Genomic DNA, 14625 nt, shown 5'->3' with positions numbered 1-14625 from the left:
AAATGTCTAGTATTACAATTTGAGTCATCATGTGCAGCTAATGGCCCTCATTCCGTCTTTTGAAGAATGACTTGCGCATGCACTTCTGTAATATTAAACTACATTTTCAGACTTCTCATTTACTATTTATTGAAGACTAAGTAAGGTATTTCAAAGTACTAATAAATGCCTAAGTGAGCAGAAACTATAATATAGATGAAAACATCTGATAGTCTTCTAAAAATCTACCGAATTATTCCCAGACTTTATTATTTAGAAGTTATGCATAATGAGACAATACATGCTATAATTGTCTCAGTACTTAATAAATTATTCTTGAACATTTAAAACTATAGATGCTTATAGAATTTAAATCATTCTTTTAGCCAGGATCATAAAATCCCTCCCCCACTACCTGAACAATAAATATATCATGTCCTTTTGAGAATAGAATGCAAGAAAATTGCATTTTCATAGTACTTTTATATTTACAAAATTTTAAAATGTTGCCTTAACATTTGTAAATAATCAGTTTCTTCATGGCAAAAGATGATAACCCACCAAAAACCAAAGCCAAACCACACAAAAGTGAGTCTAGAGTATAGCTCAGTGGTAGAGAGCTTATAACCTATCATGCATTTGATCTCTAGTACTCCTCACCAAAAAAACAAAACAAAACCAAAAAACCCTAATTAGATGATAATCCATCCTAAAGGACATGTGGAATTGTCTGCTACACTGAGCACATCTTTAATGCTTTTTTTGTCTCAATATTACACTAGTCATGGGAGAAAAGCATAGAGGCCTCATGTTACAAAAATCATTTTTACAGCCTTATTAGATACAAGTAACAATTTGCCCTCACACTACTACATAGACACAACCATTTTGAGTCATGGCTGTGGAAATAAAGAAAGGCCTGCCATAGAAGGTATTGGCAAAAATCAAAAGACCATTTGAGTTACTTTACTAGTTTCATTTCTGGGAGTACAATAAATGAATATACAAAATAAATGGAAGAGAAAAGATAGATTTACTAAATATTAAATAATAGAACAGTAGCTGAGATCCCTTACCCAGTGAGATTTTGCAGAAATGAAGAAAAGTAAGTGGGTCCTACAGAAATTTCAGACCAGTCTGACCTTATAATACTGCAGGGAACATCGAATGATATGTATATAACTTGTTTTTGTTTTTATTTTTGCCTATGCTGTGGATTAAACCTAGAAACTTGTTTATTTTCAATTGTCCTTGAAATAAAAACTTTTGAAACAAATATTAGATATTTAGGGAGGTAAGTAAACCATCTAGTTTTGGTATCTAATTTAAAATTACTTAGATTATTTGAAAATAATGTTGCTACGTATAATACGTAAGATTGAGTTCTGATTTATGATAGTATTTTTTTTTATTTTTAGGAAAGCTATTAGAATTAGAAACACTGTTTCTTCCTTCATTTAAATTTGATTAATTGGTAGGTTTAAACATTTGCTTTATATATTGTTTAAAAACATACTATCCTACTTTAAATAATTTCATATGTTTTGGCAAGTAGTATTTATTTATTTACTTTTTTACATTTAACCTCCAGTTAACGAATATATATTTGATATGCTTTTTTAAGTTTGGGGCTTAGTATGTGAAAGTATCTGTGGTTTAATTATTTATTGCCCAAAATGTGAAACAGTTAAATAAAACATAACCTCTTCAATCTTTTTAACATATTTTTAAAGAAAAGTAATATAGTAATAAAAGTATTACTAATGAAATGTATCTTGCCCAAGCTATGAATAGTTTTTAAAAGGATAGAAATCTTTTTATTTGTATGACTTGTAAAGCAAGATGATTCAGGTTTTCCTAACCTTGGATATTTGAAATTGTAGGAAAGTGAAAATTCAGGAAGATTGCAAACCTGTGAAAAGGAGCTAATGATAATCTTCCTTTAATTAAATAGAAAAATAAGTAGATATAAATATTGAATATGATTTTGCAAAATTTAATGTAAAAATTGCTAACTTTAGGAGAAATATTTTTAAAATATTTATTGTAAATACTCTAAATCATTTTTAAGATATATAAATCTGATCCTTGTGGTTCATTACAGAAAAGAAGATCAAATCGACAAATTAAACGAAAAAAATACACAGAAGATGGAGAAGGGAAACAATCTGAAGAAGAGGTTAAAGGCTCAATGAAAATAAAAAAGAATTCAGCTCCTTTACCTGGTGAACAGCCTTTGCAATTATTTGTGGTAAGATATATTTAGGATTACAATTACAATGCTTTGTAATTAATTAATTCATTTATTTTGATGTTCTGAGACAGGGTCTCACTTTGTAGCCCATGCTGGCTTAGCATTGCTGGGATTAGCGGCACGTGCTGCCATACGTAACTGTGACTAAATATATTTTAAACTGAGATAAATTATTTAAGATATGCCTCTCTTTTGTTTTCCTCTTGCAATGTAGGCATCACATTTCTGAAAATACTCTCATAATTTCTGAAACTATTCCAAACTGTTTATTTTGGGCAGAATAACTTGAAATTATATTTGAATATCTTGAAATTGGAATTTCTAATCACATTATTTTTCTCTGAAAATTAAAATCTCAAATATTAGTGAATAGAAGAACAACTGTGCTTTGTCTTTTCTGCCCTGTAAGTGCTGGGTCCTCTGCCTTACAAATATTGTTGCCTGCCTGTGTGTCATTGTGAACCAAATACCCAGCCACTAGCTGAGGGAGTTGAAACTTTAGGCAAGGTCTTAGCCTGTACTATGCCTGAGTTTGATTATTCCTACTGTGGAAGTCATAATAGAGTAGTGGTATCTCCATAGTTAATATATGCGCAGTACTTAAGATATAGTGTCTAGCACATTAAAAAGCATAATATGTTTAATATGTTCATGATGCAAATGAACACAGGGGGTTACAACAATACTCTATTTTTCCTGTGTTTTATATTCCTAACGTTTGATGTAGTGCCCTGAATGTACTAAATGTTTTTTGAGTTTTATTATATTTGTAAATATACAAAATAGCAACTAAAGGATTTTTCAGAATGTATTATATCATGTATTTGTTTCCTTCCCTCCAATAGGAGAATCCGAGTGAAGAAGATGCTGCAATTGTAGACAAAATACTATCTTCTAGAATTGTGAAAAAGGAAGTAAGTAATGCTATAGTACATTTTGCATTGTATTCTGTATCCTGTTTAAGAGTTACAATTATTAATATTATTTTTGTAGATAACACCTGGAGTGATGATTGATACAGAAGAATTTTTTGTGAAATACAAGAATTAGTAAGTATTTGAGTTATAAAGAACTATAAAGATATTTGATTAAATACAATGTGATATATTTAGTATATAAATATATTGAATAATTATGATTTTCATTTGTCTCCATTTTAATGATAATTTTTGTTACTTACAATTGCATGAGCATTAAAGTTTAAAGGCTCTGAAAATCTTTTATGTTAAGATTGAATTTTTAGGGACTGTGGATTTAGCTCAGCAGCATAAGCGCCTGCCTTGCAAGTGTGTGGTTGTGAGTTCGATCCCTGGTACCAATAAAAATGAAAAAAACAAAAAAAAATTATAGATGTTAATTATTATGAATGCATGTAGACCTTTTCAGACTTTATTGTAAGAAATTTCTGATCTTAAATTGTTGCAGCAGATTCAGCCAAATAAGGTAATGCCTACCTCTGGCTGAGGTTGGAGGATCGCATATTCCAGCCAAGGCTGGACATCATGCTAGCTTAGTGAAATCTTGTATAAACATTAAAAAATGGCCAGGTATATGATTTAGTGCAGAGTCCTTGGGTTTAGGCCTCAATGCCACCCAAACTAATAATAATAGTAATAATTCATAGGAGTCATTAATTATGAGAAGAATATTCTTCTTGTCACTTTCCAACTTTTCTCAATACTTCAGTGAAAGCTTTTAAATAGAACTCCATTGGTTTCAAAAGCAGTTTATCCTTGTGGTCATGACAAATCCCTTCCTCTTAATAATAAAAGATATATTACATTCTGTTCTTATACTTGGTCAGTTTATACTTCTGTTACTAGATTACAAATTGTAGACTCTTAGGTTACAATTTCCTTAGAATATAGGGATCATGGTGTCTTTATTTTAGAAATTTTTTGATGTTTACTGAAATTAAATGTGATGAACCACCTATTTGTAGTATTGAAGGTAATATTTTGTGTTGGATATTACAATTAAAAATAGATGTTAAATATGATGTTTCATTCTAATGTATTGCTTTTATGAAAATTTTAGCTCTTATCTTCATTGTGAGTGGGCCACAGAACAGCAGCTTTTGAAAGATAAAAGGATCCAGCAGAAAATCAAACGATTCAAATTGAGACAAGCACAAAGAGCACATTTTTTTGCAGATGTAAGAAAAACAATAAGACAACTATGTGTTAAAATCTGTAAATATATAATATTATTTAGCAGAATTTTAAGTATTACTTTAAATTTTAGGCTGTCCATATTAATATTTGAATATAAGTGTTCTTTCCTAAATTAGCTTGGAAACTATCTAAAATAGTAACTTCGATGATTCAGAATTGTAGATACACTTGCATTTTTAAATGTATTTTAGTATATTTTAGTGTTTTAGTACTTAGAGTTGAATGTACATTAACATCACAAATTATCAACATGTTACTTAGGCAAAAGAAGTGATATTGTGCCAAATAAATTTTTTATAACGTATATTGCATATTTTCCACACCAGCTTGCGTGTGTGAATAGAACATCATTTTAAAAATTTACTTACTTTTCTGTGCCCAGCTAAATTTGATTTGATATCTTTTCATGCTCTTAATTTTTTTAATTGGTTACATTTTTAGAACAGTTTTAAATTCATTTAAGTTTTTTAAGTTAAGGAAATTTGAATCTTTATTTTGGACAAAAGAATTACAAAAACAGTTTAAATTCCCACATAAATTTTACATTGACTTTCAGATGTTAACATTTTACCATATTTGCTTTTCCTTTTTTTCTTTATTTTTTTTCTTTTTCTTTTTCTTTTTCTTTTTTTTTCTTTCAGTACTAAGGATTGAACCCAGGCTGGCCTTGCACATTCTAAACAAGTGTGCTACCACTGAGCTACATCCCCAGAACTTCTTAAAATGTTTTTTTGACACAGGGTCTGGCTAAATTGCCCAGGCTGGCTTCAAACTTGGGATCCTCCCACCTCAGCCTCCTGAGTAGCTAGGATTAAAGGTGTGTGCCCCCACGCCTGACTCATAACTTGCTTTATGATATGTATTCATTCTGGATGCCTTAATTTCCCTCCCCATCTTTGTCCAGCACACACATTTTTTTCTGAACCATTTGAATGTTTCAAATGCTTCAGTATTTATTTTCTAAAACCAAATACAGTTTCTAACATAAAAACAGAATTAACACTGACTGTAGTTTTTTACTTATTTGCAGATCTTATTGATAGTTTACTAATTGTTCCAGTAGAATTTTTCTATAGCAAAAAATGTGTGTGTGATTCTCTTTCCCAAAATTCATCTCAGTCCCAAATGTTGATTCATTTATTGTCTTTTCAAATCAGTGTTCGTTTTTCATTTTTTGAACATTTTTTAAGAGTACAAGTCATTTGTTTTGTAAAATGTCCCTACGTTGAGATTGTATATTATTTCCTCATGATTCTTGCTATACATTTTTTTAAACGAAGAGTAGCATTGAAATGATGCTTTATCCTTGTCAGTTAATCATATTTGGTAGTTCATTATACCTGTTCGCTCCGTAGTTGTGTATCTAACCAGTAGGTACATTGACCTGGAGTAAGATGGTAGCTATCAGATTATTAACCATGAAATTACATTATTTCCTTGTGATTATTAAAACTACCTCAAAAATGTGATGATTCTAGTGACCCAATGGTTTATGAGTGCTGGGAATTGTTCCCCATACCTCAACAATCTTTTATCTATTCACTGCTACAAAATTCCTAGTGAGCTGAAGATTTTAGAATAACTTAGGTAAGGGTTGGGATTGTAGCTCAGTGGTAGAGCACTTACCTAACAGAGGCAAAAGGCCCTGTTCTACCCCAGCCCCACTAATAAAGAAGTTTTTAATATGAAGAAATAGTGTATAACATTTAATTTTTCATGAATATTAATTTTCTCTTGACTCAGGTACAACATAAAAGCTATGTAAATCTTTTGTTTTATCTGTTAAAATTTCTTATTTTCTTTTGGGTTTTTATTTGACTTTATTTGATATAGATTATACAACTAGTAATATGGAAATATAATGAATATTTAAATTTGAAAAATTTACAACACAACAAATGTTGCCATTAATTCCTCTCAGAATACATGCCACTTTCTGAAGCTGTTCTTGAAGTGTTCTTTCATGAGTGTCTTTATGTGTTATTGAAAATATGGTGAATGCTGCTGCTGAGTGCCTTCCAAGAGAAATGTAGGCTTACCAAAACATTACTGTTTGTCTTCATTCATTGAATTTGGCACTGTGTGACTTCTAGAATACCTTATTTGAATAATTTTATCATATATTATACTCATAACTTACTAAATGTCTTTACAAATTAAATTGTAAGAATTTCACTTATTGGAAACGTAGTTGGAAACAAACTGATGTTTGTTCTATAGTGTTCTATATCTGTATTTCTATCTTTCCACTTTGTTAGATATCAATTAAGTTACTTTTTGATTTTAGATGGAAGAAGAACCATTTAACCCAGACTACACTGAAGTAGACAGAGTTTTAGAAGTTTCTTTTTGTGAAGATAAGGACACTGGGGAGGTATGTGTTTTGTAAAATACTTTTTAATTAAGAAAAATCCAAAAGCTTTCAGATTATTTGTAGTCATTCTCTTAAAATACTTCTTACTGCCTTTCAAAATGATAAAAAAAAAATTTTGTCTTTGCAGCCTGTTATTTACTACTTAGTAAAGTGGTGCTCGTTGCCATATGAAGATAGTACATGGGAACTAAAAGAAGATGTAGACCTTGCAAAAATAGAAGAATTTGAACAACTGCAAGCTTCAAGGCCTGACACAAGACATTTAGTAAGAACCTATCATAGACAGCTTCATATAAACTTTATATTTTGTTATTTAGTAGTGTTAATATGAGCTATAGATTTTGTTTGCTTGTTTGGGGTATGTGTTGCTGGGAATTCAACCTAGGGCTTCTACCAAAGTGACACACATTCTTACTACTGAGCTATATTCATTGCCCTAACTTAGAGTTTTTAACTTTTTTTTTTATGCTGGGGATTGAACTTGCAACCTCATGCTTGCCAGGCAGGTACTTATGCCATTGAGCTAAATCCCCAGCCCCCTAACTTAGCCTTTGGTACCCAATTAATTCTGTATCCTGTATTTGGTGCTGGGGATCAAACTCACAACCTCACGCTTGCCAGGCAGGTGCTTATGCCACTGAGCTAAATCCCCAGCCCCCTAACTTAGCCTTTTGGTACCCAATTAATTCTGTATCCTATTTAACTTCCAAATAATGGTGCATATATATTAATTTAGCTGCTCTGTTAAGAGAAATTTGCATTTTTTGCTATGGTAAACTTATGCATTGAACTTTAAGTTCATGTAACAGTTTCTACAATGTAAATAATAAGTGTAGTTGCTTAATCATAATGCCTTTTGTATTTCCTTAAGTATTGGTAAATGTTTCCTTCCACATTTTCTTTAGAAAAGTTGTTTCACTGAATAGTTCTACCTCATTTCTGAATTTAAAATTATTCTCATACTTCTTTCAGATCATTTATGTAAATTACAATATTAGTTGTAGCTTTATTGAAGTGTTGTCAATTTTCTTTTTTTTTTTTTAATTTTTTTAAAAAATTTTATTTAAGGAGAAAAGAAAAAAAAAGCAGAGAAAGGGTACAAGTTATACAGATTTGTAGAAAAAAAAATGAACAGTAGGAAATCACTAGTTAATGGATTACATATTGTCATCTTAGAAATAATTGTTCAAGTCACAAAATTAAAGCTTGTAAAGTGGACATTCCATCAATGATACTGCAAACAGTTCTGTTCAATGATCCAATAAAACTCTGTGATATCATTTTCTATCTTATACACTTAAATATACATGCAGTTATATAGTTTAGAGCACTTTCTTTTCCTCTCTTTTGTACAATGACTATTACACATTTTGGGTTTCATTGCTCCCACGGTTCTTATTACTGTGTTGTCAATTTTCAAGTCAAGGAAAATAGATTTATGTTTTTTTAAACCAGTTATTACACCAAAAATTATATGAAATGTATCTACTTCCACAGTAGCTTAAACCTTGGGTCTTATGAATCGAGGCAAATGTTTTATCATTGAGCTGTGACTTCAGCTCCACAATAGCTGTAGTTTTTTAGAAAAAACTTTTTTTTTTTTGGTACCAGGGTTTGAACTTAAAACCTTGCATCTGCTAGGTAGTGCTTGTACCACTGAGTATATCCCCCACTCAGTAAAACGTCTTATGTAGAATATAATTAGAGATCTATATAAATAAGAAACACTAATATCCGATTGACTGTTATCCCCTCCCTCAGTCCTCTTGAAAACATTATTGATTTTAGTAGTCTGCTGGTTTAAGGCAGTGCAGCAAGGCAGGAGACAAACAGTTCCTAGCAGGGCCGGCAAGAAACAGCTGCCTTTTTTCCATTTTTTATTCTACCCAGACCACAAGCCTGTTGGTTGGCACCACCTACCCTGGGGTTGGTCTTCCCTGTTCAGTAAATCTACACCCAGAACTGTTCCAATCCAATCATTGCACTAATCTAGTTATCTCTCACCTGTGGTCCAGCTACCTCCCAAGAGCCCCACGTACAAGCTCATGAAGCTTTGTGGGAATGTCTGTAGACATAAGCCAGTAATACGAAACCTTTTAGAGCGTTCAGTGATATGAACAGCCTTCAGTAGCATGCCTGTCACAGACTTGCCACCACTGAAATCATGATCTAAACTATTTAGATCAGTAATTGTCTATAGAGGTACACAGCTAAATGTCTTGGACCTTTTAAAAAGTTTGAGATGCTTTAGATTATTTTGACCTTGTAAATGAGGTTCAACAGAATCGAACCCTTAATAATGTAAAATCAGTGACAGTGCTAGTCTGTCTTTCTTAAATATTGTAGGTGGGGGGCTGGGGATTTAGCTCAGCGGCATAAGCGCCTGCCTTGCAAGCAGGCAGTCGTGAATTCGATCCCCAGTACCAATAAAAAGGAAAAAGACCAGGGGCTGGGGATTTAGCTCAGTGGCATAAGCGCCTGCCTTGCAAGCAGGTGGTCGAGAGTTCGATCCCCGGTACCGATAAAAATGAAAAAGACAAAAAAAAAGGAAAAAGACCAAAAAATATATATATATATATTGTAAGTGAGTGATGTTTATAGTAGTTATTGTTACATAAAATAGCATACATACCAATTATTCTATTTCTAGACATTCTGTAAATGAAATTTTTCCCTGTTCTACACTAGTGCAATTTGCATTATTTTGCTGAAATGAAACCTGATGATAGGAGTTTAATAATAGTTGTGATACTGCACATTGTTATGTTTAAAAATTGTTGCTCTGATTACTACATACAGGAATAAAACAAAACAGTAAACTGAAACAAAACATAAGGTTTCAAAAACAAGACAGGAGGAAAGCCCCCATAATTGCCACAATGCACACTGCCATCCTCTCAGTAGATGCCCAGATAACCAACCCCAGGCCTGTAAAGTCAACCAAACAATACAAGCATCAAACTATTCCTTTCACCGCAGTTGCTGTCATCTCATCCTGAGTCCTCCAAATCAACCAGTTACTTATCACAGCGAGCAGGTGAAGATGCTCTTCTGGTTTCCCAGCTTGTACACTGGCTGGCTCACGTGAAGGCATGCTTTTGTCTTATGGTTGAGGCTCCTCCTGATTCCCAGGCCTGAAACTGGCTCCCAGGGAGGTGTGGCTTGCCTGAAGCTGGTTTTCTGGCAGGCATAGTTTGTCTTCTTGCTGAGTCTCTTCCCACTCCACATAGCAGAGCCTGATTCATGAGAAGGCGTGCCTAGTTTTTTTTCTGAGTCTCATCCCAATCCTCATGCTGGAGGCAGGCTCGCTAGAGGGTGTGCTTTGTCTTCTTGTTTAGTCTCCTCCTAATCCCCATGTCAGAGCCTGGCTCACAGGAAGGTGTGCTTTGCCTTCTTACTGAGTCTTCCTGATCAATATGGTAGAGCCTGGTTGAAGGTGTGCTTGTCTTTTGGCTGAGTCTCTTGCCCATCCACTTGGAGGAGCCTGATTCCTGGGGAAAGTGTGCTTTGCCTTGCTGAGTCTCTTCTGTGTTAGTTCTTTTAATGTTAATTGGCTCTCTTTTAAGAAGTGTTTTCTTGGGCTGGGACTGTAGCTCTTTGGAAGAGTGGTCTAATATATACAAGGCCCTAAATTCAATCTCTAGCTCCAGCGAACAAAAAGGTTTTTAGTAAACTTTGGTAGTATTGGATAGCAACAGTTTTGTAGTCACCTTTTTCTGTATGCTCATCGCATGTGTTATTTTTTATTTTTAGTCACCATATAGCCTAATTAAGGATAATGTTTTAGAAATGTAATCTTGTTCATTAGAACTACATAATTTTAAGCAAAACAATGTTCTGCCTACACCACAGAAACTTATTTATTCTGTTGATAACTAACCTGTATTACATTTGGGGCTAAGACAGTATTATTTCCCCATCTGAACAGCAATTTCCAGAGACCTTTATTTTATCTGGAATGAATTTTTATCTAGAATAAATTCATATCAGCTTCTTGCTCCTGTGGAGGAAACATTGTTTTGATTGAATATAGCTATATATGCAAATAAAGAAATATTTTCCTTGTAAAGTGATTTCCCTATGATTTTCTCTATAATGTTATTTCTATATTTCTTTTGAAAGCAATGCTTTGTACCATTTATGTCAAAGTGGCATTACATAAACAAGTGTTACACACAAATTGTCCTTCCATAGTAGGAAACTCCTTTCCCTGTTTCCCTAGTAGAGGAGAGACTCCCCCAGAACAGATCTTTTTCCATTAAATGTTGCAAAGCTCAAAATCAAAAGAAAAGTTGATCACCAACAGCACAAGTTTATTCACCGGCCAGAAAATGCAGAAACTAGAGCCTGACCTCCCATATCAACTTCTCAACCCTTCGGAGTTGAGGAAGCCATAGAAACAGAATATTTTAAAAATGAGGGATGACTCACCATGGAGGCACACAGCACTTGGGAGGCTGAGACAGGAGGATGTCTGAAAGTTCAAGGCCAGCCTGAACTGCATAGTGTGAGAGCCTGTTTAAAAAAATTCTTTTCTCCCAAATCATTCTTCTTTTAACAGCACTTACCCATTTCTAGAGGATTAACAATCTTTGTCACCATCAATTATTTTTCATTACAGATGTGTTTCCACTATACTGGCTTCCTTTCTATTATCTTTAGATGGTCTTTATGAGAGCATAAGTTCTTAGTTCTGATATCCAGTTTATCGTTTCCTTTTGACCCTACTTTTTATTTATGTAAGAAATTTTCACATAACCCAAGTTAAGATTTTTCTCCTACCTCTTCCAGAAACTCTGTAATATTTAGATCTGTGATCCACTTTAAATTCATTTCTGTAGATAGTTAATATATGAATCAAAAGTCAGTTTTTGTTCATAGGTGTACAGTTACTATAGCAATTTTTTTTCAGTCTCTTTTTCTATTGAATTGCATTTCCAGTTTTGGCAAAGTCAGCTGATAATGTATTTCTGAACCATGTATTCTTTTTCACCAATCTTTTTTTCTGTATTTTTATATCCATTCTTTATAGTATTTTCTCTGCAGCTTTTATAGTTTTCTAAATTAGTCACTTTAAGTCCTCAAATTGTATTTCTTCCCCTCTCTCTATTATTTTGGCTTTTTCTGTTACTTCATAATACCATATGCTTTTAGAATTGGCTTTTAAATTTTTGCAGAATTCTTGTTGAGATTTTGATGAGACTGTAGATCTGTTGTTCAATTTAAGAAGAATTAATAATCTCTTAAGTTTGTTTAGCTGTGTCATTTTAGTGGTTTTTGGTAGTTTTTAATATACTGGTTTTGTTACTTGTCAGAATTGTTCTTAAAAATTTCATATTAGGTGCAAATATACATTGGTTTTAAAGATGTATGATGGTGTTTCATTTCATGAACTTAATTTTTTCTATAATTCCAGTTGCAGAATTCATTCCACAATGCTTGCAGTCAGAATCATAGAGTTAAGTTTGTGAACCAAGATACCACTGTATTCATGATTATTGGAACAGTGTGGAATACCATTGATTATGATAGATTGTTCTTGTTTTATGTAGCATTGTTAAAATCACCACTTAGTCTAGCTTTTTTATACATGCCACAGGAATTTCTACACGGGCATGTTATATTTTCTATGAATAAATATAAGTTTTTTACTTTTGATTTCCTTTTTTTTTTTTTTAAACCAAGAATCAAACTCAGGACATTGTGCTTTTGTTCACAGTAATTTGCAATTTTAACTCACTTTTTATTTCAGTGAAACATTACTTCTTTGTGATGTATTGCCTTCTTTATATTTTGTTAGATTCCATATAATAAGAATTCTGTTAAGAATTATCTGTATCTCTGAGTATGAGGGATATTGAAATGGAGGTTTCTTTTGTAATGTCTTTTCTTTGTCTTATTATTATATCAAGGCCTCATCGAATGAACTAGAAAGTAAGCCTTGCTCTTCCACTTTCCTGAAGAGTCTGAGCAGAATCAATTTGATTTTTAAGTGTTAAGTAAAATTTCACTATAACACTGTATACTGTTAGGTACCTGTGATATTTTAAAGATTATGCTTTCTATAGTAAATTGTATGAAAGATTTAAATGTGATATAAGCATCATTCATTTTTTTACTTTTCGTAAAGGAACGTCCTCCTTCTAATATATGGAAGAAAATTGATCAATCCAGGGACTATAAAAATGGCAATCAACTCAGGGAATATCAACTGGAAGGACTCAACTGGCTCCTATTCAATTGGTACAACAGGTATGTGGTATATTTTAACAGAAAAATAAATGCATGGTTTTTTTTTTGTATGTGCCTTAATATGTTAAATAAAGTAAATACTCATGTAGTTACATTACTATCATCTTGAAGTCTTCATGATTTTGACAGAATTTACCTGAGACAAATATGTAAATTACAACTCAGAATGTAGACTGTACTTTTTTCTTTTAAATTAGAGGTATGCTGATTAATAATTAAATTTTAAGTAACTTTAGTCCTAACTTATCTATACTACAGAATGTTTTTCACTTACCAATTTACATTACTGTAAATAATTGGCTATGGTTAATTCATTCTTGAGCATGTTGCTTTTATAGGAATTATCCCTGTGTGTTATTTAATGTGTTTGTTTAATGAATTAAGTCCGCAATTAATGAAAAATAGAATCCTTAAAAGGGAACATAGTTAATTACTTACTGTTTTGGTGTTATTTTCAAGTTGTTTAAAATGCTTTATGAAACAAATCTCATTATTTAATGATATGAAGTATAATTACAGAAGAAGCGAAAAGTGGTACCAAAATTAAGAGTTAGTAATGCATACATAATGGTAATCATTTCTCTGTGATTTTAATTCTTACATAATTCTTCTGAGTTGTCACTCTTAGTAATGGTGAGTCAGATAATGTGAGAATGACTTATAACCCATGGAGTGCTCCCTCCTATCATTTATTTTATTATTTTTTTAGATTCAAAGTTTTAATTAATTCATATACTGATAAAAATAATTCCATGAATTCTATAAACCATTGCATAAATGCCATAGTGTAAAAATATTTAAACAAGTGTAAACAATTTTAAACAATTCATTGCAATATGACCTTCTGGATTAGGAACAATCCATTCACAAACATTCCGATCTAAGTGCTCGAAATAAAAAATACATGGCTTCCATAAATGAATCCATATGAATTCCAAACTGGGTACATGAATATTACAAGACTATCATTTATTAATATTTCACACTAGAGTTAAAAATACTGAAATCCCTTTTCCAGTCTTCCTCACAATTCAAAAAGTCACATTTGTAATTCCATTGAGTTGCTATTGGAATCCCCCTGCAAGTTAATTCCGTTCTACCACCTCCAGTGCAACCCTAGGCAAGAGCAAAGACACAAAGACATATTCAAAGTTAAGGGCAGCCAAAGGATCCTACATCCATCCAATTGAGGAAATATGTATATGAATGCCTTGATCCAGGCCTCTCCCAGAATTTATAATCTTGTGAAGAAGAGGGTGGCTCGAAGACGAGTGATAGTGAGGATGACGGGAACTACATGAGTAGCTTGAGCTAGCTAGCCAGATAGGGAGAAAAGCATCTTAGCAAAATGCAGGAAGAATGACTTGCAGAAGGATCAATCATCATGATTCAATTAAAGTAATAATTGAATTGTTTTTGGAGGCTGTTGCTTTAGTTTCAGATATGTAAACTTTTGTGCCCTGGGGACTCATGGACTGTTTTGAGGCTTGTATCCAGTTGCCATTCCTGGAGCTGACTGGTTCTACCATCCTGCTGTGCTCGTATCTTTTATAGATAGCACTATTCAAGACTGTTTGAGGGCTTTAGAGATT

General features: G+C 32.6%; 1 protein-coding gene across 21 annotated transcripts in view; it reads left to right on the top strand.

Moving 5' to 3' along the window:
• Positions 1-14625, top strand: part of Chd9 (chromodomain helicase DNA binding protein 9) — a 243065-nt gene that overhangs the window by 155777 nt on the left and 72663 nt on the right. For 19 of the 21 annotated variants that reach the window (XM_063247111.1, XM_063247105.1, XM_063247114.1 and 16 more), the window contains 7 exons: positions 2084-2230; positions 3079-3147; positions 3227-3282; positions 4271-4388; positions 6695-6781; positions 6909-7046; positions 12912-13033. In XM_063247111.1, the coding sequence (XP_063103181.1) occupies positions 2084-2230; positions 3079-3147; positions 3227-3282; positions 4271-4388; positions 6695-6781; positions 6909-7046; positions 12912-13033 (737 nt within the window). Of the gene's footprint in view, positions 1-1434; positions 1454-2083; positions 2231-3078; positions 3148-3226; positions 3283-4270; positions 4389-4937; positions 5225-6694; positions 6782-6908; positions 7047-12911; positions 13034-14625 lie in introns of those variants that run through there. The other 2 variants (XM_063247125.1, XM_063247126.1) reach the window with 2 other exon arrangements.

This window comes from Cavia porcellus, unplaced genomic scaffold (assembly GCF_034190915.1).
Source record: "Cavia porcellus strain 051 isolate PalLab524CR breed Dunkin Hartley unplaced genomic scaffold, mCavPor4.1 scaffold_4, whole genome shotgun sequence".
NCBI lineage: Eukaryota > Metazoa > Chordata > Mammalia > Rodentia > Caviidae > Cavia > Cavia porcellus.
This window is presented reverse-complemented; position numbering and strand designations above follow the sequence as displayed.